Source organism: Populus euphratica, unplaced genomic scaffold (assembly GCF_000495115.2).
Source record: "Populus euphratica unplaced genomic scaffold, PopEup_1.0 scaffold345.1, whole genome shotgun sequence".
NCBI lineage: Eukaryota > Viridiplantae > Streptophyta > Magnoliopsida > Malpighiales > Salicaceae > Populus > Populus euphratica.
Window position 1 is genome coordinate 96,325 of NW_011500240.1, and position 27,787 is coordinate 124,111.

General features: G+C 30.0%; 2 protein-coding genes and 1 long non-coding RNA gene across 3 annotated transcripts; 2 read left to right on the forward strand and 1 right to left on the reverse strand.

The window, feature by feature from the left end:
* Window positions 1–9,132: 9,132 nt before the first annotated feature.
* LOC105112559 (glutamine synthetase leaf isozyme, chloroplastic) lies at window positions 9,133–13,713 on the forward strand. The gene is made up of 14 exons (XM_011008291.1): window positions 9,133–9,317; window positions 10,316–10,585; window positions 10,814–10,853; window positions 10,967–11,070; window positions 11,154–11,202; window positions 11,318–11,424; window positions 11,605–11,692; window positions 11,790–11,918; window positions 12,012–12,086; window positions 12,405–12,458; window positions 12,565–12,602; window positions 12,707–12,866; window positions 12,976–13,036; window positions 13,259–13,713. Exons 2-14 carry the CDS (start codon window positions 10,332–10,334, stop codon window positions 13,396–13,398), a joined length of 1,299 nt encoding a protein of 432 aa, XP_011006593.1. The 5' UTR covers window positions 9,133–9,317; window positions 10,316–10,331; the 3' UTR covers window positions 13,399–13,713.
* Window positions 13,714–22,060: 8,347 nt separating this feature from the next.
* Window positions 22,061–24,518, forward strand: LOC105112561 (uncharacterized). Its single transcript, XR_839779.1, has 2 exons — window positions 22,061–22,401; window positions 22,812–24,518. It is a non-coding gene; the product is annotated as an uncharacterized LOC105112561 (long non-coding RNA).
* Window positions 24,325–27,336, reverse strand: LOC105112560 (protein FAR1-RELATED SEQUENCE 7-like). The gene is made up of 2 exons (XM_011008292.1): window positions 27,113–27,336; window positions 24,325–26,855 (listed from the first exon to the last, which is right to left on the reverse strand). Exons 1-2 carry the CDS (start codon window positions 27,154–27,156, stop codon window positions 24,533–24,535), a joined length of 2,367 nt encoding a protein of 788 aa, XP_011006594.1. The 5' UTR covers window positions 27,157–27,336; the 3' UTR covers window positions 24,325–24,532.
* Window positions 27,337–27,787: the final 451 nt, after the last annotated feature.

The window sequence follows — 27,787 nt, forward strand, 5'->3', positions numbered from 1 at the left end:
AGGTGGATTTCAAGTTCAGAACGTGATCTTTCCAAATTGTCCAACCATGATTGCATTTGACTTTTGTGTAAGAAGTTATAGCCATTTTAAATTTGGTCTGTTTATGTTTCAATTAAAGTCAAAAAATGTGTGCTAGTTTAATTTGTCTAGTTACTTTATCAAAGTTCAATTTTTGGGCTTGATTTCTATCATGTTGAATTTTTCTAAGTATGGAGAGATGTTGCAATTATAAATATGGCATCAGAATATGTAATAAACAACTTTTGGCCAAGATTTGAACTTAATTCAGAGAATTAAGAGTTGTTCTTCCAAATTGATTTGTGAAGAACCCTACCTGACTTATCACTCTTTAATCACAGAGAGTGTGGCGTCAAAATCCTAAATTGATCTTTGTGGCGTCCAGATTGACTTATCAAAGTATCACTCTAGTCTATCCTCTATTTTATTTACCTTAAAATCACTATAATCCAGCCTAAACACCAAAAGAAAGACAACACAACCAGACCCATCCTTCATCTATTTTTGTCAGATTCATTGTTGCTGATTTTTGAATCATTCATGGCACATCAATTATCTTGTTCACTTTTAATACTTTGCTTGTTAAATGGTTAGTCTAGATTTGTGTTGTATAACACTTGGTACAATAAATACTTGGCACTTTCATAACCCAACCATATGGTATAATCGATACTTGTGCCATAAAAGGAATTTAACTTGTTGTTAACATAAGTTATAATCATAAATATCTGACAATATTTACAAGTATTAGCATTATTCGAATAAGATAACTAATGTAATCATGTTAACCATTTATAATCATATAGGAACCTCCTTTGTGTGTAGTTTTCAGTTAAGTAATAAAAAGAGTTTATACTATTCTTGATTGAAATACCATTAGTGGATCCTTTAACCTTGACATTTGTTTTTATTGCTTAATCTTCACATTCATCTTACATCTTAAAGTCCTCTTTAACTTATTGTTGTTGTTGTTATTGTTGTTGTTAATTATAATTTATATAGTTAATCTCCCTATGGTTCGACCCTCGTATTGTTGGGTTATTTATTACTTTGACACTCCTGCACTTGGAAGAAGACATTAATGTTTTGGTCGTGTCATCCATCAATGAGTTCCACATGAGACATAGTGCCATAATGGCACAAGAATATGATGGATCGCCAAGGTGGATAATTAGGATCCTAGAAGTGGAGTTATAGATGGGGCTACAGGTATTGTTAATGACATTGTAAGTGATGAATATTTTTCCTTCTTATAGTATATTGTTACGAAGAACATGGATTCATATGGTTGGAGTAGTAACTTTCTCATTACACCGATGCCTAAAATACATTATGTATGGGATGTTAATAATGTTTAAGGCTGAGGAGATGATTTTCATGATAAAAAATATGGTTATACATTTCATCAAGGTAGAAAACTATAGAGGTAGGAATATTCACGCTTTTGAAGATGTTGAATGGTTTCCTAAAAGCACTGTGCTAAGAAGGTTGAAAATCTTACAAGCGACAAGAATGATTGTTAATTGCTTCCAGAAGCATGAGATTCCATTCTAGTATGATCCTAACATTGGGATGCTTGAGCAAGTAAATTTGATGAAATTGAAGTGTGCTAACCATAAATTTAGGCTTGGATATAAGCCCAATAAAAACAACTACAAGAAAGTTGCTAGCAAAAAAAAAAAGGAAGTTAGAATGGCGAATATTGAAGGACAGGAGCCAGAGAAGGAAAAGCTTATCATCCTACCACTTCAAACAACCTTTCCAAGATTTGTTACAGTCATCGAATCTAGCATAATAGACATCTACATCAGTGCTTTGAAATGTGAAGAGGAGGAACAAATTGAGGAAGTGAGGGTCAAAGTAAAATATGAGATACTATCGTAGTTGTCTATACATACCGTCAACAACGTCCCTGCAAAAGTTGTTGTGAAGAAGTTGGCTAAAAGAGAAACAAACCAAATTAAGAAGATGAAGCCCACTCTTATAGTGTCCAAAAAGTAATTTTTCTTGTTTGATCATGTTTACTAAAGTGTTTTATCTTGTTTTGATGTTTTACCTTTTTCCAGATGTCTTTTTATTTTTTGATGTTTCTACCTGTTTTTAGTCTTGATGACAATTTGGTTCATAATGGCACAAAATCTTCTTTGTCAAATGAGCATTTCTTATTTTTATGATATCATACATTTTCTTATGTCCAAAATGTGTCTTTGTTTTTAATCTTTCATGCAAAAAACACTTACACGAGCATACCTTACACCTTCAGGAATCCTGAAAGTTCCATCAATCCACAAACCCACTACACTAAGAATAATTGACAAAAATTTGATAATATAATTGTAATGGGTGAAAAAGATTGAAGAGAAGAAGACATAAAAAAGTTTGCTATGTTAGTAAAAAATTCTAAGAAAACCTGGAAACCCATTAGCGAAGAGTTAAAAGTAATAAATTTAGGTACTAAACAAGATAAGAAAGAATTGACAATTGGTACCTTTAGTATAGTTAAGGAAAAACGAAGGTCTAATCTCTTTGTTACATGAGCATGTGTATGTTTTTGCATGTTTATATACAAATATGTCAGATTTGGACACCAACACAATGGTACATAAGATTCCTTTAGAGTATTAAAATGAATGAAATGAGTTTCTTTAGCCTTAAAAGTTAGAAGCTCGACTTTCCAACCCTTTATGGTCACTAAAATAGCAGACGATGCGTAATCTAGTATATATTGTTTACCAAAAAATAATGGGTAAATGGTTGCCCCTTAAAAAAAATAAAAGAAAAAAGGCTTAGGTGCACTGGGCTTGTGTTCCCGGACTTTTTTTTTATAAAGGCTTAGATGTCCTGGGCCACCCAAGTTTGCATGCCTAGCCTTTTTATTTTTCTTTAATTTCTTTTCTAATTTTATCCTTCAATGTGAGATTTTTTTTATTTTTTTATTTTATCATTTAACACTTATTTGATTTTGAATTAGGGTTTATAATTGGTTTCATTTTTCTTTTTATAGGTTTATCACATTTTCAAATAAATATACCGGTATTCAGTTGGTGCTTAATTTTACTAGTGTTTTTTTGTCATATAATTAAATAAAAAATATTTTCAAAAAAAAAAGTTATTAGGCCTAGTGGAGTTTATGACTCGAATCATACATTTGACGAGTTAACTTGGATTCATTAGAAATTAGACTCCGTAATTTTTTTGTTTGTTTTGTATATGGTTATCATGATTTTAACAAAAACATACCAATATTGGATTGATGATTGATTTTGAAAATGTTTATTTTTTATCAAATAATAAAATAAACAATTGATTAAAAAAATAAGTAAACTCAATAGAGTCCATAACCTGGGTTACAAGTTTTTGGCTTAAGTCGTGAAACCCAAGTCGACTTAATAAGTTGCTATCCAATATTTAATATAAAAAAATATGTCATCTTGAATATTTTAATAAATTTTCATATGGGTTTACTCAATTTTTTATTCTTGGTAGCATAAACAAGAATATACTAAGAATCAATATCTATATGTTACTCTATGTAAAAAGTCTTTGTAAAGAAAAAGAGTTTTTAATTTTATGTATTTTTCTATTCAAGACTTTGTCAAACTTATCTATATATATGATAATAATTTTGATAGTTAAAACAACCAAATGCATCTTTTTTAAAGGACATAATTCTATTTCAAATAACACAACTCTATTTTAAATAGAGTTTTAACATGCATTAGTATCACTCTCAACTAGCTAGGTAATCATATTATATTATGTGCAATTTAATTAACATAGTCCATGTTAATGTTAATGTAGGGATTCTAATTTGTATAACTCTAGAATCCATTTTAAATTAATATTTCAAAATCAAATAATTCAAATAAAAAACATATAATCAAACTAATCTCATTTAATTCAAATATAATATTATTCATATTCATGATTATACATATATTAATATTAATCTTATTGGCATATTTAATATTATTACAACAATTAAAAATTGACATAAACATCAACATCCACAAATCACATATGAGCACTTTATGGGCCTTCAAAAATACATAAACACATTTTTTATCGCAAAATAAAATTAATTCTCAATTCAAAAGGAATCCATGAAAACTTTATAATAAACCATCAATAAATCTTGATTATTTATTAAAACCTATCTTAAAACCTGTTATTGATTACCAAGGTTTGAAATGTAATTTTTTTTCCATAATTTAGGGGCAAAATTATCATTTTTAAAATTTAAAAACTAAATTGAAAATATCATAAATCAATTCCCAAATTAAAATGCATCATTCTTAACCTCACAATCAATCCATCCAAAATTCTAAAATATGTTTAAACGGTGAAATTATATTTTCTAAAAGTCTAGGAACGAAACTAAAATTCCATTATCTTTAACCTTAACACAGATTTTCCAGCATCAATATTGATTTTTTTGGCTACATAATTTCTTCCATATTCCCTTATTTTCTTTCTAATATTAAAGTTCTCAAAGTCTTTTACACTATACATTAATTAAACAAAATAGATATCAATTAAACTGAATTACATATTAATTTCTTCCTATTCCATTTAAATTTATATTTATATGCATATACCTACATGAATCAATCCAAACAAACCTATAACATATGATGGGTTGCTTGATCATGTGATCAAGCAACTCATACTCAAAAGATACAAATTCCTGAAAAGTCAAGTAAATCAAATTTGATATGAGTGTGATATAAAGATAACTTATATCTAGGCACTAGCACTATTGAAATCAACCCCTTAATGAATATTGATTCGTGAATGAGTAGTATAAGGATGATGTCATAAAGTCAGTTGTTCTTTAATAAGTCATTTTCAGTTCTTTAGAGAACTAAAGAAGGGAGAATATCTCACTAACACACAAAATAAAGTTTGCATCGAAAATAATTTTTTTATTTCAAAATCTACTTGATACAGATCTAATAAAAAAGTTATAAATACTAAGACTTAAGCCTTTAAACCCTAATGGACCCGAGTTATAGACTTGTATAAGGTTTGGTTATAATCAAATCCAAACCCTTAATTAAATAAGCCCAAACACACAAAAAAAAAATTAAATTAAAGGTTCAAAGTTCCTGCTGCAATTAACAAAGAAAAAATAAAAGATAATAAGTCTAATTTGGAAATCTTTGTTGCTACCTCTAGCTTTTCCTCATAGAACTTGATGACACGACTAAAAGATTAATGTCTTCTTCCAAGTTCAGGAGTGTCGAAGTAATAAATAACCCAGCAAGACCGAGGTCGAACCACAGGGAGGTTAATTATATAAATTATAGATAACAATAATACAACAACAACAATAATAGTAGTAGTAGTAGTAAAGAAGAGGAAGAAGAAGAAGTTGATGAGAACTTTGAGATGGAAGATTGACATAAAGATTAAACAATGATAACAATAAATGTCAAGGTTAGAGGATCCACTAATGGTCTATCAAACAAGTATAGTATAAACTCTTATTATTCAATTGGAAAACCACACACAAAGGAGGTTCCAATTAGATTATAAATTGTTAGCATGATTACATTAGTTATCTTATTCGATTAATGCTAATACTTGTATATCTCATCAAGCATTCATGATTATAACCTATATTAACAACAAATCAAGTTCCTTTCATAGCTCAGGCATCGATTTACCGTACAGTATAGGCTATGAAAGTGTCAAGCATTTGTTGCATCAAGTGTTATACAACATAAATCTAGATTAGTCATTTAACAAGCAAAATATTAAAAAATAAACAAGATAACAAATATAAAGCATGTTAAGTTTACACTATACTTATTCTTACACCATTAGTATAACCTTTTCACATTGACATAATAAACTTAACTACACATAATGAAAGAAAAAAAATAAATAAACAAAATAAGAACATAAATAAGATAAAAGTTAACTACGTAAAGAAAAGAAAATGAAAGGCATAAACTTGATATTAATAAAAACAAAACGTAAACATTATGAAAATACAAAGAGAGAAAGCAAGAGCATGATCTTGATTTGGAGACCAAGATGCCTAAATGCACGGCAAATACCTCCTTTTATAGGCCAAAATTGAGAACTATTGATTTGATGACTAATTGATGAGTGGTTGGTCAACTCTTAACTTGGTTACAATCCTTATCTTCTTTTGTCTACCCAAAACTTCATTGATAACATCATAATTGGTACCACTTGAAAACATAAAAGTTGTAAAAAATTGTCTTAGTGTTATAGTTAACTAACTTGGCACCACTAATAGGTCTTTGGTGTTATTAATATTGGTGTTGGCTGGTCCTCGTCAACATAAATCAAATCACATCACATAAACCCTAATTTATCATTAAATTTATTGTAAAAAAATACCTAAAAACTATACCATAAATGAAATAGAAAAAGGCATATAAAACTTACTAAAAAGAAGAAAACTAATATAATGAATAATTATTAGTTAAAGGCCAAAGAAATTTTATAGTAAAGAAAAAGAGGAGAAGTTCTTAGTTACATGAAGAAGATTAATGAGAAAAAGAAAAATTTAAGTGAAGAGGTGTTAGTATCGCCTGCGTGCACGCACACACACATGAGTAGAAAAATAAAATTAGATAACTTAAGTTTTGAGCTAATGGACCAACAATAATACAACTATGTTAGGCTAACACTTAAATTGTAATACATGCCTCACAAATACCCTAATAAATTAAATTAATTCCTTGATATTTTTTAATAAAATGAACAATAAGAGATTACTAACCACTATAAATTAAAAAAAAAGGTAGGAAAATATTTCCACTCATATAAGTGCAACAAATGACAAGTAATTAATTGCTTTAAACTTCAGTTAAATCACATCATTTCTTGATCCAACCATTAGAAAGGTCTTTAAGATCATTATCCTTATAAATTAGAGATGAATATATGTGAATGTAGTTAGGTTGTATGGAATTCCAATTTTTATAATGTCAGACAGAGACCTATAGTTTACTTCTAAACTATGACCCGGTCTTTAAAATGCCCCAAGTACAATACTGAAATTAAGCATCGCTTACCATCCGCAAATAGATGGTCAATCAAAGAGGACCATTCAGTTATTAGAAAACCTATTCAGGGCATGCATCCTAAAATTTAAGGGACATTGGGAAGATCATTTATCTTTGGTGGAATTCACTTATAATAATAGTTACCAAATCATTATTAGCATGACACCATATAAGGTTTTGTTTGAGAGGAAATGTCGTACTCCTATGTGTTGGAATGAAATTAGGGAAAGGAAACTTTTGGGATCAAAACTTGTTCAAATCATCATTGATAAGGTGAAAATAACAAGGAAAAGAATGAAGGAAGCCTAGGATAAGCAGAAAACTTATGCCAATCATAAGAGGTGACCCCTTGAGTTCTCAAGGAGAGACAAGGTGTTCTTGAAGATGGCATTATAAAAACATATTTTTCAGTTTGGAATGAAGGGAAAACTTACCCTGTGATATATTGGTTTGTTTGATATTTTAGAGAGAATTGAGTATGTAGCCTACCAATTAAAGTTACCTCCCTATTTGGAGAAAATACACAATATATTCCATTTTTATTATTAAGGAAAGTAGAAAAGAAGATTTGACGTTATAAGCAAAGCTGATGAAGATTTTAGATCGAAGTGAGAAGGAACTAAGAAATAAAAAAGTTTAGTTGGTAAAAATTATGTGGAGGAATTCAAAATTTGAAAAAGAAATGTGAGAAAGGGGGTCAAAAATTAGGAGGAAGCGTCTTGTATTGTTTTTTACAATAGGTACATCTTTTGAAATTTTAGGAATGAAATTTTTTTAAGGGGAGGAGAATGTAAACCACTAAAACATGAATGTATGAGATTAGGTAAATAGAGAAGAATCCATTGGTAAAATACAAGAGCTCTAACTTGAAGTATGAAAAACACGTAAGTGAATAAGGAGAAAATTGGAATCTAATGTGGAAAAGAAAAAAAAAACTAAATTGAAAAGACATGAACAAGTAAGGAATTAATTAAAAAAAAAAACCTTGTCAGCTCTAAGAAAATAAAGGGGTTGATGGCAAAAAAAAAAAAAAAAAGGGTCACTTATCTCTAATTTTTCAAACATATTCAAAACCCCCCTTGATCTAGTAACCTTACCCATTGTTTATTGTCGTGAACAATTATTAAATTAAATTGCACTTATATTCAAAACAATATAATTGAATTCCTTATGAATTAAGGGAAAAATTATTAAGGTTGCTAATTAAATTAAATTGCACTCGTATTCAAAAAAAATATAATTGAATTGGATTATGTATTTAGTATTTTATTTTAAATATAAGAATTATAATATGTTATCAATTTAATTTAAATAACATATGGAATTGAATTCAATTTTATATATGATTTGTTCAAAACATGTTATTAACTAAATAAATTGAAAAAAATCAAATCAAACCGTATGGTTAGTTTCATCACACTGCAAAAAGAAAAATTTGTAAATGTAGCTTTAGTTTATGCTCTCTTGAAATACTTCTTTGCATATAATAATATATATCAGAAAGAACTGATAAGTGAGGTTTTTAAATAAGTTATATATATAGCAGTTGAGTTCAGCAAGACTTCTTAAGTAATATTTTATTAATTATCCAGAAATAATTAAAAGAATTTGTTTTATATTTATATATTATATAAAAAAATTTCATCTTAATCTAAAAGATTAGGGTGTTTGAGGAGGGCTGGTAAAATGGCTCTTCTTATTATTCTTTTTATTAATTATCTAACACTACGATTAGAACAATTTGTTTTCTACTAGTATTTGAACCCTAGGAAGAGTAAACAAATTGTATTGAAGGGAGGTTTATTGCTGGTTTTTCTCCACCCGTGTCTATTGACGTTACTAGACGGAGCATATAATATATGGCACATCAAATACCAAAACCTTAAAATATTTCAGTCATCGTCACCGTCATCATCATCAGCTTACGTTAATCTTGCATGTAAATTTATATGAATTATAATTTCCCGGCAACAAGAGAAAGCTGAAACCCCTGGTTGATAGAGAGAACCTTATCTTTAATAATTAAGAGAACAAAAACTATTTTCCACCACTCATAGCACACCCCTATCTGCTCTGGAAAAGCCAAGAGACCTTTTTGTTTTGGTCATCAATACCTCTCAGTATTTTATACTAAAATATACTTCTTCTGCACCAGACGCAGATCTGCCCCCCTCTCTCTTTCTCTCTGCTGAGGCAACTGCTGCAAAACTCACATTCCAGTTTCACTTCCAGCCGTTTTCAGGCAGTTCCCAGGTAATTAAGTAGCTCTTTTACTTCGCTGCCAAATCTTTTTAGCGGTTTCCTTGACAGTGATAACTTTCTATAATGACCTAATGACTTTTGCTATTAGGCAAGCACGTTTTTCTCACATATCTATCGACTCCTGGATATTTGGGACAATGAAATGCCACCCTAGGCTCTTCTGTTACTATATTTTACGGCCACTTCGAGAATATCGTTCATTCTTTTCTCAATCTTGATGTTGTTACTGTATGGAATTTGAAGCGATCATCTTATAAAGCCGCCTTCTTCTTCTTCTTCTTCTTCTTCTTAAAATATCATGATGGCATTGGTGATAGTTTCCTCCTGCTACAGTAAATTTTGGTTAGGATGCGACCTACCAACTTGAGGCCTTTTGGTCATTTGAAGAATATAATAGATGCACATTATGAACTTTATTTATGCCACTCGATGATCTCTGGTCCGCGCATGAGGGATGGTTAGAGAGTAAGCCAACCTCCTAACCAGTGTGGTCTATCACTGTGGCCGTTAAAGTTCCTCACTTGATTGATTTTTCCCTTTCAGTGGAAACGTTATTTTATATTAGATTTTTGAAAACTGATCTGCCCTTCTTAAAATCATGTCCTTTTATGTGAAGGGACACCTTGTTGGACCATCTTGAAAGTGAGAATTAAAATCTTTTGGCCTATGTTATAACCAAAATGAAAATTTGATAGAGGGGTTCACAAGTAGTTCTTATTTATTTTTGAAGTTAATCACAGTAACATGAAAGAGAAAGGAAGCAAGTTCAGAATTATCTTGTTTCACTAGACTTTTTTTCTTAAAGAGTTTGTTTCTTGATCAATTACGATAATCTTTTGGGTTTAACAGTTGCTAATGGATTTTCTCTTGTATGATTTGCGTGTCATAGTCGACATGGTTACAGCCTTCTAGCCAGACTACTGTGTCTATAATTTTCCATTTGTTGATTTCTAAATTGTTGGTCAGTTATATTTGTTCTGAATTTCCAGGGAGGAGTAGGTGAAAATGGCACAGATTCTGGCGCCTTCTTCACAATGGCAGATGAGAATAGCAAAGAATTCAGCGCCCGCATGTCCCATGACTGCAAAGATGTGGAGTTCTCTAGTTTTGAAGCAGAACAAGAAAGGAATAGCTAAAAGCTCTGCTAAATTTAGAGTGTTTGCCCTCAAGTCTGAGAACAGCACTATCAATAGGATGGAGGATCTACTAAATTTGGACCTTACTCCGTACACTGACAAGTTCATTGCTGAGTACATCTGGTACAAACATCCATGCTACGATATTTCTTTCACATGAGCAAATTTAATCAGTTTTCTGTCCAGTCAGTTAGAATAGCTATGGTAATTTGTGTTTTTCGGATTGAGTTTTCAGTTTCACTTGGAACAGTAAATATTAAGTTAGCTATGTCAGTAAGGTTATACCAATGATCTTTCGACATTTCAGCAAGCAGACTTGGATCACTCATGATATTATTCATTTGGATACAGGATTGGAGGATCTGGCATCGATCTTCGTAGCAAGTCAAGGGTAATAAAATGTTGATGATATTAAATAGTGAAAATAAATTGCTTGCCTTTTCATTAAGGATTTAGATTTTCTCATCCTTTTCCTTTTTCATTGCTATCAATTAATTTTTGTAGACAATTTCAAAGCCTATAGAGCATCCATCTGAGCTTCCCAAGTGGAACTATGATGGATCAAGTACCGGACAAGCACCAGGAGAGGATAGCGAGGTTATTCTATAGTAAGATCTCGTGAGAAATCTGATAACATTCTGTATTTCTTTCTATTTTGAAGCAATAGTATTGACTCAACACCTTATCCCAGTCCCCAGGCAATTTTCAAGGATCCATTTCGTGGAGGTAACAACATCTTGGTGAGTGTTGTTTAAGACAGGCAACCAGCAATTATGGTTCTGAGGTATTGAATTCTTAGGGAAAGCTTAACTGCATAAATCACATCAGTGACATTGTTTTGTTCATTCTACAAAGGTTATGTGTGATACATACACGCCACAAGGTGAGCCCATCCCTACAAACAAACGCCATCGGGCTGCTGAGATTTTCAGTAACAAGAAGGTTATAGATGAAGTTCCATGGTATGTCTTTTTAAGGTGTCTTGGTTTTTCTTTCATTCTTGTTTCAGCACGTTATAGTCTTACGTTAGTGTTTTTTCCCCCTAACAATCAACATGTGCAGGTTTTGAAATAGAGTTGGAATGCTTTGTGATAAATATGTGATTGGGATTAGATGTGCTAATATTCTGTGATCTAACATAGGTTTGGGATAGAGCAAGAGTACACCTTACTTCAAACAAACGTGAAGTGGCCTTTGGGCTGGCCTGTTGGAGGCTATCCTGGTCCTCAGGTGATGTAGTCTGCTTGTAAAAATCTCAGTTTACTTTTAGTATCACCTTGTATGACATGGGATTTTAATGTTCAATGGTGATTTCTGTTTATTTCAGGGTCCTTATTATTGCGGTGCCGGAGCTGATAAGTCTTTTGGTCGTGACATATCAGATGCACATTACAAGGCTTGTTTGTATGCTGGAATTAACATTAGTGGCACCAATGGAGAGGTTATGCCAGGCCAGGTTTGCCTCTTACCCTTAGCATTGGCCCTTCAATGATGTATCATTACAGTGTAACTCTCTTTTATCACTATTTGATGTTTTTGTGTTATGCAGTGGGAGTATCAGGTGGGTCCCAGTGTGGGCATTGATGCTGGAGACCATATCTGGATTTCGAGATACATTCTAGAGGTAATTCATCATGATATTCATAATTTCAATGAAAAGAAATAAACTCTAGGAGAAAGGTGGTAAATGGAAAGAACACCATTGTTGTAATCCTATCAGTATCCTTGTGAAAGATTTGCTTATATTTTCTACATGCACTTGCTCTCTTCTTTCTTCAAATAGTTTCGTGCTGCGCTTTATGTTTCTATCATTTACGAGACCGGCATGTTGGGGAATAACCTAAATCAGAGATTGGTAAAACTGAAGATTGGACATGGGGAGGATGTGAGCGTGTTTTAACATTAAAATCCTTTCTGTATTTCTTTTCCTCTGTTTTGACAGAGAATCACTGAACAAGCTGGTGTTGTGCTCTCACTCGATCCAAAACCAATAGAGGTAATTGATACATATTGGCATTTAGTTTTATTATGATTTTCAGAACACGGTTTTTCCGGTTCTCTTAAATAGCATGAATTCATATAACCTCTCGCTGTGTCGATAGGGTGATTGGAATGGTGCTGGATGCCACACCAATTATAGGTAATAGCATTGTTGTTTTATTGTGGATATTAATGCATTATTATATCATGGCATACCAAATGTAAGAGAATACTGATAGTTATATACTACTATTTGTCTGACAGCACAAAGACCATGAGGGAGGAAGGAGGCTATGAAGCAATAAAGAAGGCAATCTTAAATCTGTCACTTCGCCATAAGGAACACATTAGTGCCTATGGTGAAGGAAATGAGAGAAGGTTGACAGGAAAGCACGAGACAGCAAGCATTGACACATTTTCCTGGGTATGCTCTTAAGATATATGAAATTCTGAGCAACTGAAAAACAAATAAATCAGAAGGGGTTTGTCTTTTCCATGAAGTTCTTATAGGTTTTTCAATTGTTGATATGCAGGGAGTGGCTAATCGTGGTTGCTCCATCCGGGTGGGACGTGAAACTGAGAAGCAAGGAAAAGGTAGACACCCCAATTGTTCTCGAGTGTTGTAAATCCTGTGACCATTTCCCATGAATGGAAGCTTTTTGGATAGATTAAAATAAGTGCACGGGACCGAGTTATTTCCTGTTTTTGCTAATATTATTGTTCTGTGCTTTGGATCTGTCGCTGGAATCAACATCTGCATTGTTTATCAATTTACCGATCTTTTTTTGTTTTTTTCTCTCTCTTTGATTTTATTAGGTTACTTGGAGGATAGACGTCCAGCCTCAAACATGGACCCTTATGTCGTGACCTCGCTGCTGGCTGAGACTACAATTTTGTATGAACCAACACTCGAAGCCGAAGCTCTTGCTGCTCAGAAGCTGTCTATGAATGTCTGATATCTGTTGGTTGAAGATAACTTGAAGAGACTCAGGGAGCATCACTTGGATCTAGATGGCCTGCGCATGGGAAACTTTTCTCATAATTCTCCTGGAAAGATCCTTGTAAATAAAGACCCTGATGTGGATTCATGCCTAATATTGTAAAATGGCCTCTTGGATTGAAGACATTCTTCATGGTGAGTTCTGGGTAATTTATTTTGATTTTCAAACCATCACTGTTCTGGACCTTTTTACTCTTGGGTTTTGATTATTTCTCCCTCAAGTGTAAGGAATTGAAGGCATTTCTTCAAAATAAGACAACGCATTTCATAATTTCTGGATAAGCATTGATCAACTTCTTGCATATATATGACTCTTCTCGATCAGCATAACAAGGGCGACAGATTTTCTCTCGCTGTTTTTTGAGCCCCCATGGAAGACCATGGCTTCTGGATGCCTTCATTCTCTTAATCCCCAAACACGGGGTTATGTTTTCTCATGATAGCGATCGGTTCATGGGCTAGGATCTCGTTAAACAGATGATTCAGATGGCCGAATTCATGCAGACATTTGTATGAGGATTGTGTTCGTCAAGCAATTAATAACTTATGTTTTACATGTGAATTTAAATACGTGTTAGTTATTTGAATTTCACTTCGTAAAATTTTTTTAGCAAAAAAAACAAAATTATGTTAACTTTTTAGAGATATTTTTTTTAATCTAATTATAAATTAAAAAGTTCATGAATGTCTTTAATTAAATATATTGAAAATTATTTGTGTAAATAAATTTAAAAAAAAAACAAAATATTAATGCCTCTTTTAGAGATATTTTTTTTAATCTAATTATAAATTAAAAAGTTCATGAATGTCTTTAACTAAATATATTGAAAATTATTTGTGTAAATAAATTTAAAAAAAAAAACAAAATATTAATGCCTCTTTTAGAGATATTTTTTTTAATCTAATTATAAATTAAAAAGTTCATGACTATCTTTAATTAAATATATTGAAAATTATTTGTGTAAATAAATTCAAAAAAAAAACAAAATATTAATGCCTCTATTCAACTCATTCCGATACAAGTCGAATATTCTTGTTCTAACACAAAATAATTAATGTGCAGGTATTATTAATATATTTTTTACATCAAATAAAAAATATAACCTGTGAATCAAAAAATTAATGTTTATATATAATAAAATACAATAAAGATTATATATGTTAATAAAACATGTAAAATTTCAAGTTAATTTTTAATATAGCAGAAGAATAGAACAATTTTTCAATTACTACACTGAAAAATTATTTTCTTAGTCTTTATATAATAATTTCTCAAAAAAAATTATAAAGAAAAAAATTAAAGAGAATAAATATAAGAACAAAAGGAATTGTATAAATAGAGCAAATATAGAATATATAGAAAAAGTGTAAGAAATAAAAAATAATTTTTTTCTAAAAAAAGTGTTAAGAAAAAAAGGAAAAACCAAAAAAATTACAAAATAAATGAAAAAAATGGTGATAAATAGACCAGGTATAAAATGATAAAAATATCAAATATAAAAAAGAAACAAAATATAAGAAAAACTTATTTTTTTTTTAAATTATAAATTTACCACTGCTATGGAAACAAAATATAAGAAAAACTTATTTTTTAAAAAAATTATAAATTTATCACTGCTATAGTAAGAAAAATTAGCAAATTTTACAATTATATCATCTCTGTAGGAAAAGACTATTGCCTTTTAGTATATGTATAATTACATAGCTAAATTGTTAGATAATGTATTTAGAGCTTGTTTGGTATTGGAGTAATATTATTTTTTAAAGTTACTTTTATTTAAAAATGTATCAATTTTTTTAAGATTTATTGCTGACATCAGCATATCAAAATAACCTTATAACATTAAAAAAAATTAATTTAAAGCAAAAATTAAAATTAAAATTAATTTTAAAAAACTCTTTTAAAACACAAAAACAAACGAGTTCTTAAACTAACATCGTTAATAACAACTATAATGATTCCTTTAATGATTGCATACCCATATTCTTATATTCCATTTACTAGCAAATTGACAGTAAAAAATACAATTTTAAAACACATAGATTCAGACAATACTAGATTGGTAAATATTTATATTGTGAGTGTGTTTTATTTTTCCTATGAAATATTTAGACATTGCTATCATATTTTTTTTAGAAAATAAAGAAGTTCAATAACTCGAGTTATCAAAATAACCTTATAACATTAAAAAAAAATTAATTTAAAGCAGAAATTAAAAATAAAAATAAAAATAATTTTAAAAAACACTTTTAAAACACAAAAACAAATGAGTTATTAAACCAACATCGTTAATAACAAATATAATAATTCCTTTAATGATTGCATACCTATATTCTTATATTCCATTTACTAGCAAATTCACGGTAAAAAATATAATTTTAAAACACATAGATTCAGACAATACTAGGTTGATAAATATTTATATTGTGAGTCTATTTTATTTTTCCTGTGAAATATTTAGACATTGCTATCATATTTTTTTAGAAAATAAAGAAGTCCAATAACTCAAGTTATCAAAATAACCTTATAACATTAAAAAAAAAATTAATTTAAAGCAAAAATTAAAATTAAAATTAAAATTAATTTTAAAAAACTCGTTTAAAACACAAAAACAAACGAGTTCTTAAACCAACATCTTTAATAACAACTATAATGATTCCTTTAATGATTGCATAGCTATATTCTTATATTCCATTTACTAGCAAATTGATGGTAAAAAATACAATTTTAAAACATATAGATTCAGATAATAATAGATTGGTAAATGTTTATATTGTGAGTGTGTTTTATTTTTCTTGTGAAATATTTAAATATTGCTATCATATTTTTTTAGAAAATAAAAAAAATATAATAACTCGAGTTATCAAAATAACAAACCAAATATGTTGGCTTTATTTGAATCATATGGGTGCAACAAATATGAAAACACATGTATATATGTTTTCTCATTTGCTCTCTCTAAAAATAAAACAATGATCAATGAGGATCAAAATAAATAAATAAAATTATAAATTATAAATTTAGATTAAAGGATGACATTAAAAATAAAAAAAAATAAAAAAATAAAAAATTATAAGAATAAAGATCAAATTAAAAATACCAATATATAATAAAATAAAATAAAAAACTTAATTATGTAGAATTTTCCAAGGTATTCTTTTACATAAAACATTGTAAATGAAAATTCAAAAACTTATTAATGCATCCAATTAAATAAAATCATGAACTGTTGTGTGAATAAATAAAAAATAAAAATTAATGATAAATAAAAATATAATTAAAAAATCAAGAGACTAATGTAGATTACAATATTTAGTATCGCAACATAAGTTATTTACCTTGTTGTGTTTAATGAATTTTTTTTTATAAAAATCAATTTGTAATAGAGATTAACACATATATAAAATTTATCGAATAAAATACAAAAATATTATACAAGGTTGAATATATTAAAAATATTATAAAAATAGATATTTAATCTATATAAAATATACAAAAATACAAATGAATCATACTAACATATAAAACAAAATTAAATACACCTAATATAATTAAAAATAATAATAATCATTATTCAAAAAAGGCTTACCCCCCTCCAAAAAAACATCATAAAGAATGGATATTAATTAAAACATAAACTTAAACATTATTTAAAAAACACATAAAAAATCCACTAATATAAAGAAAAAAATAAAAAACAAAAAGTAATAAAAGTAGACACTGTTGGGCATGGTTATCCAACCATAGCACCTGGCCCACTTATACAGGCTTTTAATTTTGTTGTCCGCCCTAATTGCTTGAAACAAAACAAGATAAAATTCTAAAAAAAAGATTTTTTATCTGAGAATTTATTTTTAACCCAAAACACCCAAGAAAAATCTTAGAAATCTTGTTAAATTTATTCATGACCTTCAAAAATAGAAAAAATAGCCCAAATTTTGAAATAAACCCAAGACCCAAAATCATCATGTGCTAGATCTTTTTTTTAAAATATTTTCAAGGTAAAAAAAAACACATAATCCTAACCCCCCTTATCACGTGGAACCCTCTGACATAACAATCAATTATTTTGGTGACTGAAATCTTTCCTAGTGAAAACTTTCTTTTTCTAAACTAGAATCTAGTGATTTCCTATCTCTCCTCCACCTAAAAAGAATTGAAAAGGTAAAAATAAATTTAACACCAAAATGTATATTTATTTTAATTACAAGGATCGGTTACGAAATAACTTATAAAGATAGGGGAATAAAATAAATGTTCCAAACAAATTGTAGACCTGCCACTTATTTTACCTTTTTTTTGTCATTTCAATCCTCTATATTTCAATTCAATCATCATCTCCTAAAAAATATCAATTTTGCTCTAATTTGGGTTTTAAATGATTTAATTGTACAAAAAAAAAGTTTGAGAATTAAATTGTATTTTAAAAAAATAACTATTACAATCCATAATGAATTGTGAGACAATAAACAATAAAAAAGGCTATAGTTATTTCTCTACATACTTTAATCATTGTAAACTTGTCTTGGTGTTAATGCTTGAATATATATATATATATATATATATATATATATATATAGAAATGAGGGCTGTTAGGTCTGGTAATCCAGCCATAGCACTTGGCCCACTCATGCAAGCTTTTAATTTTATTGACTGCTTGAATTGCTTGAAACAAAAAAAAGATAAAATCCTAAATAAACAAGTGTTTTTTTTTACTCAAAAATTTATTTTTAACCCAAAAAAACCAAGAAACATCTTAGAAACCTTATTAAATTAGTTCATGACCTTAAAAAAGAAATAGCCCAAATTTTGAAATAAACTCGAGAGCAAAAATCTTCATGAGCTTAGATCTTTTTTTTAAAAAAATATTTTCAAGGTAAAAAAAAACATACATAATCTTAACCCCTTCTCCCCGGTCATATGGAACCTTCTGACATAACAATCGACTATTTTGGTGATTGAAATATTTTCTAGTGAAAACTTTCTCTTTCTAAACTAGAATCTAGTAACCCTTTATCTTCCCTCCACCTAAAAAGAACTGAAAAAATGAAAATAAAATTTAGCACCAAAATGTATATTTTTTTTAATTACAAGGACAGGTTAACAAATAACTTAAAAAGACAAGGGAATAAAATGAATGTTCCAAACAAATTATAGACCTGCCACCTATTATACCTTCTTTTGTCACTTCAATCCCCTATCTTTTATTTCCATCATCATCCCCTAAAAAATATGCAATTTAGCTCTAATTTAGGCTCAAAATGATTTAATTGTGCAAAACAAATATCAGAATTAAATTGTATTTTTTTAAAAAATAACAATTACAATCCACAATGAATTGTGAAATGATAAACAGTAAAAAAAAGCTACAATTGTTTTTTCCTATATGCTTTAATTTTTATAAACTTGCCTTGGTGTCGATGCTTGAACATATATATATATATATATATATATATATATATATATATAAGTAATAACGGCTGTTATGCTTGGTAATCCAGACACAACACCTAGCCCACTCATGCAGTCTTTTAATTTTATTAATCGCCCGATTGCTTGAAACAAAAAAAGATAAAATCCCAAAAACAGGGTTTTTTATTCAAAAACCCATTTTTAACCCAAAATACCCAAGAAACATCTTAGAAACCTTGTTAAATTAATTTATGACTTAAAAAAAAAGCCCAAAATTTGAAATAAACTTGAGCCCAAAAATCTTCATGAGCTTAGATTTTCTTCTTCTTTTTTAAATGTTTTCGAGGAAAAAAAAACATACGTGATCTTAAGCCCCCCTTTTCATATGGAATCCTCTGACATAACAATCGACTATTTTGGTAATTGAAATCTTTCATAGTGAAAACTTTATTTCTTTAAACTAGAATCTGGTGACCCCTCATCTCCCATCCACGTACAAAAAACTAAAAAACTAAAAATAAAATTTAGTACCCAAATGTTTTTTTTTTTAATTACAAGGATTGGTTACCAAATAACTTAGAAATATGGGAGACTAAAATGAATGTTTCAAACAAATTGTAGACTTGTTATCTACTTTACCTTCTTTTGAACTTCAATTCTCTATCTTTCAATTCAATCATTATCACCCAAAAAATATGCAATTTGGCTCTAATTTGGGCTTAAAATGATTTAATTATGTAAAAAAAAAAGTTGAAGGATTTAATTGAATTTTTTTTAAAAAATAATTATTACAATCCATAATGAGTTGTGAGATTATGAATACTAAAAAAGGTTACAATTCTTTCCTTACATGATTTAATTTTTGTAAATTAGCCTTGTTGTCAATGCTTGAACCTTTTTTTATTAAAAAACATATTCAGAAGTCAAAATAGGTTAAAGAAATCAGTCAAAATAGGTTAAAGAAATCAATCGTGACAAACTTGTAATTACACTAATCTTGTAATAACACTAATTAGGGTTAAGTCAGTATGAGATATCACATTAAACTCGTGACCTACATCGATAAAAAAAACATAAAGAAAATTATACAATCTTTTTTTAAAAAAAACTTGTATTAACTTTTTAGACTCATTCTCATTCAATTATATATTGAAGGATAAAATTAAAAAATAAAATAAAATTATACTAAATGCTTAGAAAAATCTAGAAATTAAAAGAATAAGGATTAAAATTAAAATGCAAAATAAATTTTATATTTGATATTGAAAAGAAAAATCAATTTAGTAAAAAAAATATAAAAGGAATCAGAAGCATAAGGGTTACAATTGAAATAAAAATAAAAATAATGTTTTAATTGAAGGGTGAAATTAAAAAAATAATAATAACTTTTACAAAAGAGCCAAAAAAATTAGAAATCATAACAATAAGGACCTCATTAATTTGAATTAAAGGATGAAATTGAAAAAAATAAAACTTTCACAAAAAGGCTAAGAAAAAAAATAGAAACCCAAATAATGAGAATCAAATTAAAGAATATAATATTTGGTAAATTGGAATTGAAGGATGATATTGAAAATAAATAAAAATTTTACAAAAAAATCAAGACAAAAAATTAGAAATAAAAAAATAAGAACTGAAGTTGAAATATTAAAAACTATAAAGATTAAGCTATAATTTTTTAGGAGGAGAGAGAGAATAAGAGGGAAAAAATGTAGAAAGGCTCATTGACGATAAACTAGACCATCACCGAAAACACACGACGCACCAACAAGAAGAGAATATGATAACACTTTCAACAATATGATGAGTTAGCTTCTTTTTATGCCAAGAGGCACCGCACACATCGCCTAAAGAGTGCAGGCACCTCTTATACGCCCCTAGGCACAACATACATGCACATTTTTCTTTTTTTTTTCTTTAGTCATATATCAAAGTGCTCCTAAGCTGACTTTATAATTATATAAATTTATTGTGAAAAGACTAAGAAGCCCCTTAACTCTAGGTTTAAAATTTTTGCTTTTGAGGTATTTTCATCGTTTTATTGTGCATTTTAATTATTTATTATTTTTCTATATTTGATGGAATACTAAATTATCTCTTAGCTAATATTAGAATAATTAAAAATGATAAAAATAAGTTAAAAAATAATTTATTAATATTTTAATTTATTTTTTCAAGTTTATTAAAAAAATAAATATAAAATTTAACAGGTGTAAAAAAGTTGAAGAATGATGAAATTGAATAAAAATATGTAATTTCATAAGTTATTTCAAAATAGTTAACAATCAAAAGAAAAAAAAATCAAAATTTATAGATAAAATTTGAAATATGATGAAATTAAAAAAATAATAATTTCATAAGTTGTTTTTAAATAAAATAAATAGTAATGAAAAAAATAAGAACCAAATCTGATAAAAACAAAAGACAAGAGAAAAAATTTAATAATAAAAAGAATAAGGATCAAAGTTGATATAAAAATCAAATTAAATCAAATTCTAATAAAAAAATTGAAAATAAACAAAATTATTCAAAAACAAATATGTAGCAATCAAAAAAATAATAATTAAATTTAATAAAACAAAAAAAATATTTTTAAATTCTTTGTAATTTGTAAAAAAATGTATTCCATTCATATTAAAATAATTATTGTAAAAACCATGTTAATTTTTTTAATTGAGTTTTTTTAATTTTTTTAATTAAATGTTTTTATTAATGTATTTTTTTAATGGAAAAAAAATAAAATAAAAATTTAAAAATGGTTTCAAGGCATGAAACAAACGGGCCATCTTGTTACTCTTTTTTCCAAGATAATTATAGTATTGATTAGAAATATTTGGAATAAGGCAAGTGTATTGTGATTATTTTTAGTTTGGTTTTTATTTAAAAAAATAAGCAAATTAAATTTAAAAAGAAAAACTAAAAACATGTTTAAATTCATTAATTTCGACTCAATCCGATTATCTCAGAATAAAAACCAAAACTCAATCGATTGTCTCACTTTTTCAAGTTATTAATATCAATTCAATTAAGTTTTTCAGTTTTAAACTTATAATATCAAATCGGTTTTTTTTAATATTATAATCAGTTTTTTTTTTTGACAGCTTAATTTTTTAATTTAATCGGTTTTCGATTTTTTCCTCACCCTAACGTGCATGTATAAAGCTTTCCACAGTGGCTCTTCTACTTCTTCTGCTGTATGCATAAAAACCTGGTTTTTTTATTCCTTAAACCGTCTGCATCGGTCTGAGAACTTCTCTACACATAAGAAGTCATCGATCTCTTAACCTCTCTGCCCTTCAATTTGATGAAGCTAGCCCTCAAGCATCACAAGGAGCTACCAATGAAATTCCTCGGAGTTGCAGTTAGATTTCCTTAACAATCATTCAGTAAGAACCCTAGTACTCTCAAGGCTAGCTGTCTAAAATTAGGGTTCAATAAAAGATAAAAGATGACTGGACGCCTTCCCCTTGATATCATCAGCCACATACTCTCAAGGCTACCTGTGAAGTCTCTTTTGCCATTCAAATCCTGCCTACGCAAATCCTGGTGCTCTCTATTTTCTGATCCACAGTTCATTAGAATGCACTTCTTTGTTTGCTACACCGAACTCAAAATATTATTTATACATGTATATAATTATAAATAATAAAGATAGCCTCAATTATGAAGATGTTAGAATTTAATTTATATAAATTTTTAGTTGAGTTTTATTAATTAGAATTTATTTATTTTATTTTATTTAATTATTATGAGATATTTTATTTAGTAGAATATAAACCCTATGGGTTGTTCTAATTAGAATTTCGGTATTTATATCCTAAATGTTAGATAATTTTAATAATTAATAAAAGTATTACAACTTTATAAATTTACAATCTCCCTTGTTCTTTTTTTGAACTTTTTTTTAATTTTTTTTAATTCTTATTATTTATTCTCCCGTATCAACTTTAATGCAGCAATAACAGGCAAATTATGTTGAACACCTGAGGCAGGGACTTTTATTCTCGCATTCCCCTCATCACCACTCAGTCTACTGTTGTAGACCATGAAGCACGTAATGATGCCATAACAGTAGAGCTTGATTATTCGTTGAAGAATAGAGGCTTTTATGATTTCACACTTTCATAGGATCTTAAGTCCATGATAATACCGAGAGTTCATAGACAATGTTCCCTCGCAAAATGCGTGTTTGATCGCTGTGTACGTGGATTTGGTTGTGATCATTCAGCTGACGATTACAAGTATGTAATAATAGTCTTCAGAATTCTTGTCCTCGTATACTCGCTAGAAACTAATACATGGAAAAGGGTTCAAGACTTTGCTGATTGCAGGCTAGCCTGTGAATCAGGGACCCTGCTGAATGGAGCTCTTCATTGGGTTACCAGTAAGCGGAAGGACTCAGATTGAGTCGTTGCTGATCGGTGTCTCTGTGTCTCTGATCTAGTGTAGGAGGAATTCAGAGATGTACCCCCTCCTCTTGCCTTCAAGAATTTCTATACATTTCAGGTATTCGGAGGACGCCTTTGTATACTACCTGGTTGTATTCTAAACAAGCATAATGATTTCTGGGCAATGAATGAAAAGATAGAATCTTGGATCAAATTTGGAATTGAGTTTCAAGACGAATGATTGTTAGCAGTAGCACTTTCCATTGTATATTTCTCAGTTTTGAAGTTCATTTTAATGCACTGCTATTTAATTTAAACTTTAAATCAGTACCATGTCCTTTGTTGAATTACCACAGCAGAAAAGGGGCATACCACTGAACTAAAAGGTATGTTTGTTCAACAAAATTGGCAGGCTCAAATGAACACTTTAAAGGAAACAAAATTACATGGAAATTCTCTGCACCAATTCTGCAGAAAGCAATCCAGATATTCTCAATCAGGTTGCACCATGTTAAATTCAATACAGTTTGGAAAAGATCTGTATGTTAAATCTACTTTCCCATGTCCCGTCTGGAGAATAAAGAACAGTTCCATTTCTAAAACATTTATGCTACATCGTTTCTCGAGAGTGACACTATACAAGAACTGTAAAGGGCTTATAGAAATAAAAAGCCATCCACCTCATGAATTTGTAAAGTACAATGAAAATGGATGGAGCACAAGCGCTTCGATTGTTTCACAGAAAACTCTTGCCTGCCACTATCAATAGGGGGGCTTACCCCAGACATTGTCGGGGGCAGCAGAAATCTAACTGCCTACATCTCAGCACCCTGGGCCACACGAAGTACATAGAGATATAACATCCAGAATAAATTATCACCTTGTATCTTCTTTGGCAACCTCATCTATGTCTATATGCATCATGTTGTTAGAACAGGAAATCTCTCTTTCCATCTCATCATAGTCAGTGCTTAATAAAATAAATAATGATGTGGTTTGTTAAACAGGGTCTGTAACTGAAACTAAAAAGAAAAAAAAGGTAAGGAAAAACTGCGAAAATCATGGAGAGAAATTGGTGATAGAATTTACACTTAAAGGACTACAGAAAGTCTCATCGATTAGTAATTTAGTATTATAACAAATGGGAATGCACAACATGTGATAAATACAGAGAAATGCCATTATTCCCACGCTATCAGTCTTCAGTGAAGTTGGCCAGAAACATGGTACAAAAAGAAAAGGTCAAGGTACAAAAATTAGCCGTGCATGTCATTGGTCCCATCCAGGGTTTACCTTTGTCGGGAAAACTTTTTAGCACCATCTCGCATAATCTCACAGGCAAGCCTGTATTTTTCAATAGATGTTGTTCCAGACTCTATGTATTTACAGGCTGTTTCCCTCAAACTCCACACCATTAAGGACTTAAGCTCTTGACAGCTAACCCCAGAGTCAACATCGCAAACAAGGCCATGCTCAGCATTTCTCGTCCACCGATGTAGGAGGTAGTGAGATGGAATTTCTCTCATGTTCAACAGGATGAAGACTCTCAAAACATGCCTACACAGCACACCTTCAAATTCAAACATTTGACAACTGCAACTTACATTGAGGTTTGATGCACTAAAAGTAACCATGTGTTTCTCACTATCATTCCCACATCTTCGCACTGAATATCTGCTGATGGTACCTTCTTCATAAATCTTTATTCCAAGATAATTATAACATTGCAAAAGTTCCTTTTGAAATATTTGGAAAACAGTGAGTGTATAAAGCCTTCTGCATTGTTCTTCTATTGGTTCTTTTGTTTGCAGAAAAGCCTGCAAATTAGAACAATTAAAATCCTCTTTTCTTTCCTCCTCACGACGTTGCTCAAGACCTTGCTCATATCGTGCTATAAACTCTACAAGTGGTGTTTCAGCATTCAAGAATATACCAAACAATGATTCCATACTTTCATTTAGGGGAATGCCAGCAAAAAAAGTACCTCGGAGGTACAATGGAACCCAGCTCTCACGCTTTTCGTACATTTCTTTGAGCCATGCATTCTCCTTCAGACCATATTTGTTGACAAGGGCATTCCACATGGTATTAAAATCAGCATTAGTCTGGCTATCATAGATGCACTTTTCATATTCATATTTGAATTCACTGGACATAGACCTTAAATTCTCTCTTTCCTTTGCCCTGATCTGCCACATTGAAAAACGATGACGAGTCCCAGGAAAAACATGGGCAATTGCTTGTTGGATTGCCATGTCTAGATCAGCTATAATTGACTTTGGACGGCACCCAGATGTTGCCCTAAGCCATGTCTGAAACAGCCAAATGAAAGACTCCTTAGACTCATTGGCAATTAGAGCACACCCAAGTAGCACTGGCTGCTTATGGTGGTTAACTCCAACAAACATTGCAAATGGCACCAGATAATTAGTCTTCCTGTATGAAGTATCAACCACAATAGCATCACCAAATTGACTAGACGCAAATCTAGATCTTCCATCAGCCCAGAAAACACTCATGCAAACACCATTATCAACTTGCACCGAATAAAAGAATCCTGTATCTTTAGCTTGCTTGCTTTGAAAATAGTCAAGCAGCAAATGGTACCATTCACTTCCAATGTTGTTACCCTGCCTAATATTCGAACGTACACCATTGTTAATCTCTGATAGATCCAAAGTGTCTAATCCACCATTTACCTCATCTATAAATTTCTTTGAAGCAGTGGAAGTTTTCGTATGAGTTCTTGTTTGCGGCTCAAGATCATGATTATGATCTTTCTGAAGACGGTCCACCATCCAAGTTCCAGAATCTTGTCTCTTAATCCTCATAAAAGCCCCACAGCCTATTCTTGAAGGATGCTGAAATCCTTCCTTAGAGCACACAAATCGCCGGGATGTAATTGACCCATCATTCTTTGATCGAAACAGCTGACCAATCCGAGTTTTAAATCCAGCTTCATCTGCATACCTTAGATAAAAATGGAATGCTTCATCAACTGAACTAAACACTAGACCAGCATATGGTTCAGCTTTTGGTTGTCCTCCATCTCCTCCTGTTTTAATGCGTTTGAAACTAATGGATCGAGAAAAGCATGGTTGTCCATCATCGACTTCTGCAAGAAACTTCAATTTTGACTTTGAAGAAACCTTGGCTGATGACTTCCTACCTTTAGGAGTTCTCTGTGGCAAAATCGGAGGACGGCTTTCCTCCATATCTCCAAGTTCATGATTGTGATCCTTGTGTATCTGATCAACAACCCATTTCCCAGAATCCCGTCTTTGCACCCTTATGAATGCAGGACAACCCGTCCTTGAATTTAGTTGAAAACCCTCCTTTGAGCACACAAACCTTCTCGAAGCAACAGAGCCATCAGTGCGCGATCGATATAGTTGGCCAGTCCTAGTTCTGAATCCTACACGCGTGGCATACACACTGTATAACTCACGCGCATCATCTGCCGAATCAAACTCTAACCCTATACACGGCTCAAGTTCAGACCCCCTTGCACCCTCTACATTAACATTGTTGTTGGCTCGTGCCATACCTAGTGGGTGTGCTCTTACAATCACTGCATTCCCATATTCTTCGCTGTAAGGATCACTACTTGAACTGCAATTACAGTAGGACCAATTACTTTTAACAATCATGCACTTTGATTAAATGGGACTAATAATACATAAATAAAGCACGAAGCTTGTGATTCAAAGACCTGTAAAATTCCTATAGTTTGTTTCTTTTCCTTGTGAAATCATTTCCCAAAAATTAAATCATAGAAACAAAGAGAAATCGACAAGTAAAGAAGTCGATCAGTCAGATTAAACTTTAAAGAATATTCAATAAAAACCCAACCCAGAGGGATTAATTACCTTCTGGTATTGTTGAAGAGACTGGGGATCGAATCGAAAACCATATCCTTCTTCTTCGTTTTTTTTGTATGTTAGGTCTGCTGTAGGGGGTCTGACTCTAAATCAAGCTTGTGGGTTTTGAAAAGCTAGATAAAGAGAGAGAAAGAGGAGGAGGTCGTCGTCTCTTCTCCATTTGCTTGTTTAGTTTATTATTATTGTCGTCGTCGTTGTTATTATATTGTTTTTGCCCTCTTCGGTTTATACGAATAATTATTTTAACTTTTTATTTTTTTAAGCTGTCAGGGCATGTAAAAGTTTATAGAGATTCATCTCCTATTGTTCTTATTACTATTGAAATCTAAAGAATATGGATTATAGTTTAATTTTTAATATTAGATAAAATAATTATTTCTAGATATATCTTTAGTAATTTTTTTTTAATGTTTGACCATCCATTCCAAAAAGTAAAAGAAAATGTTAGGGCACTAAAAATATTTAACACCTTATAATTAATATCAAATATCAATTCTATATTTTAAAAATAAAAAAATTAATTAAAAAATATTTTTTAAAAAAAAAAATCATCATTAAAAAAGTATAATAAAAATTGTGATTTAAAATATTTTTTAATAAAAAATATATTAAAATAATATATTTAAAAAAAAAAACTAGTTAATTATAAAAACATCTATAATG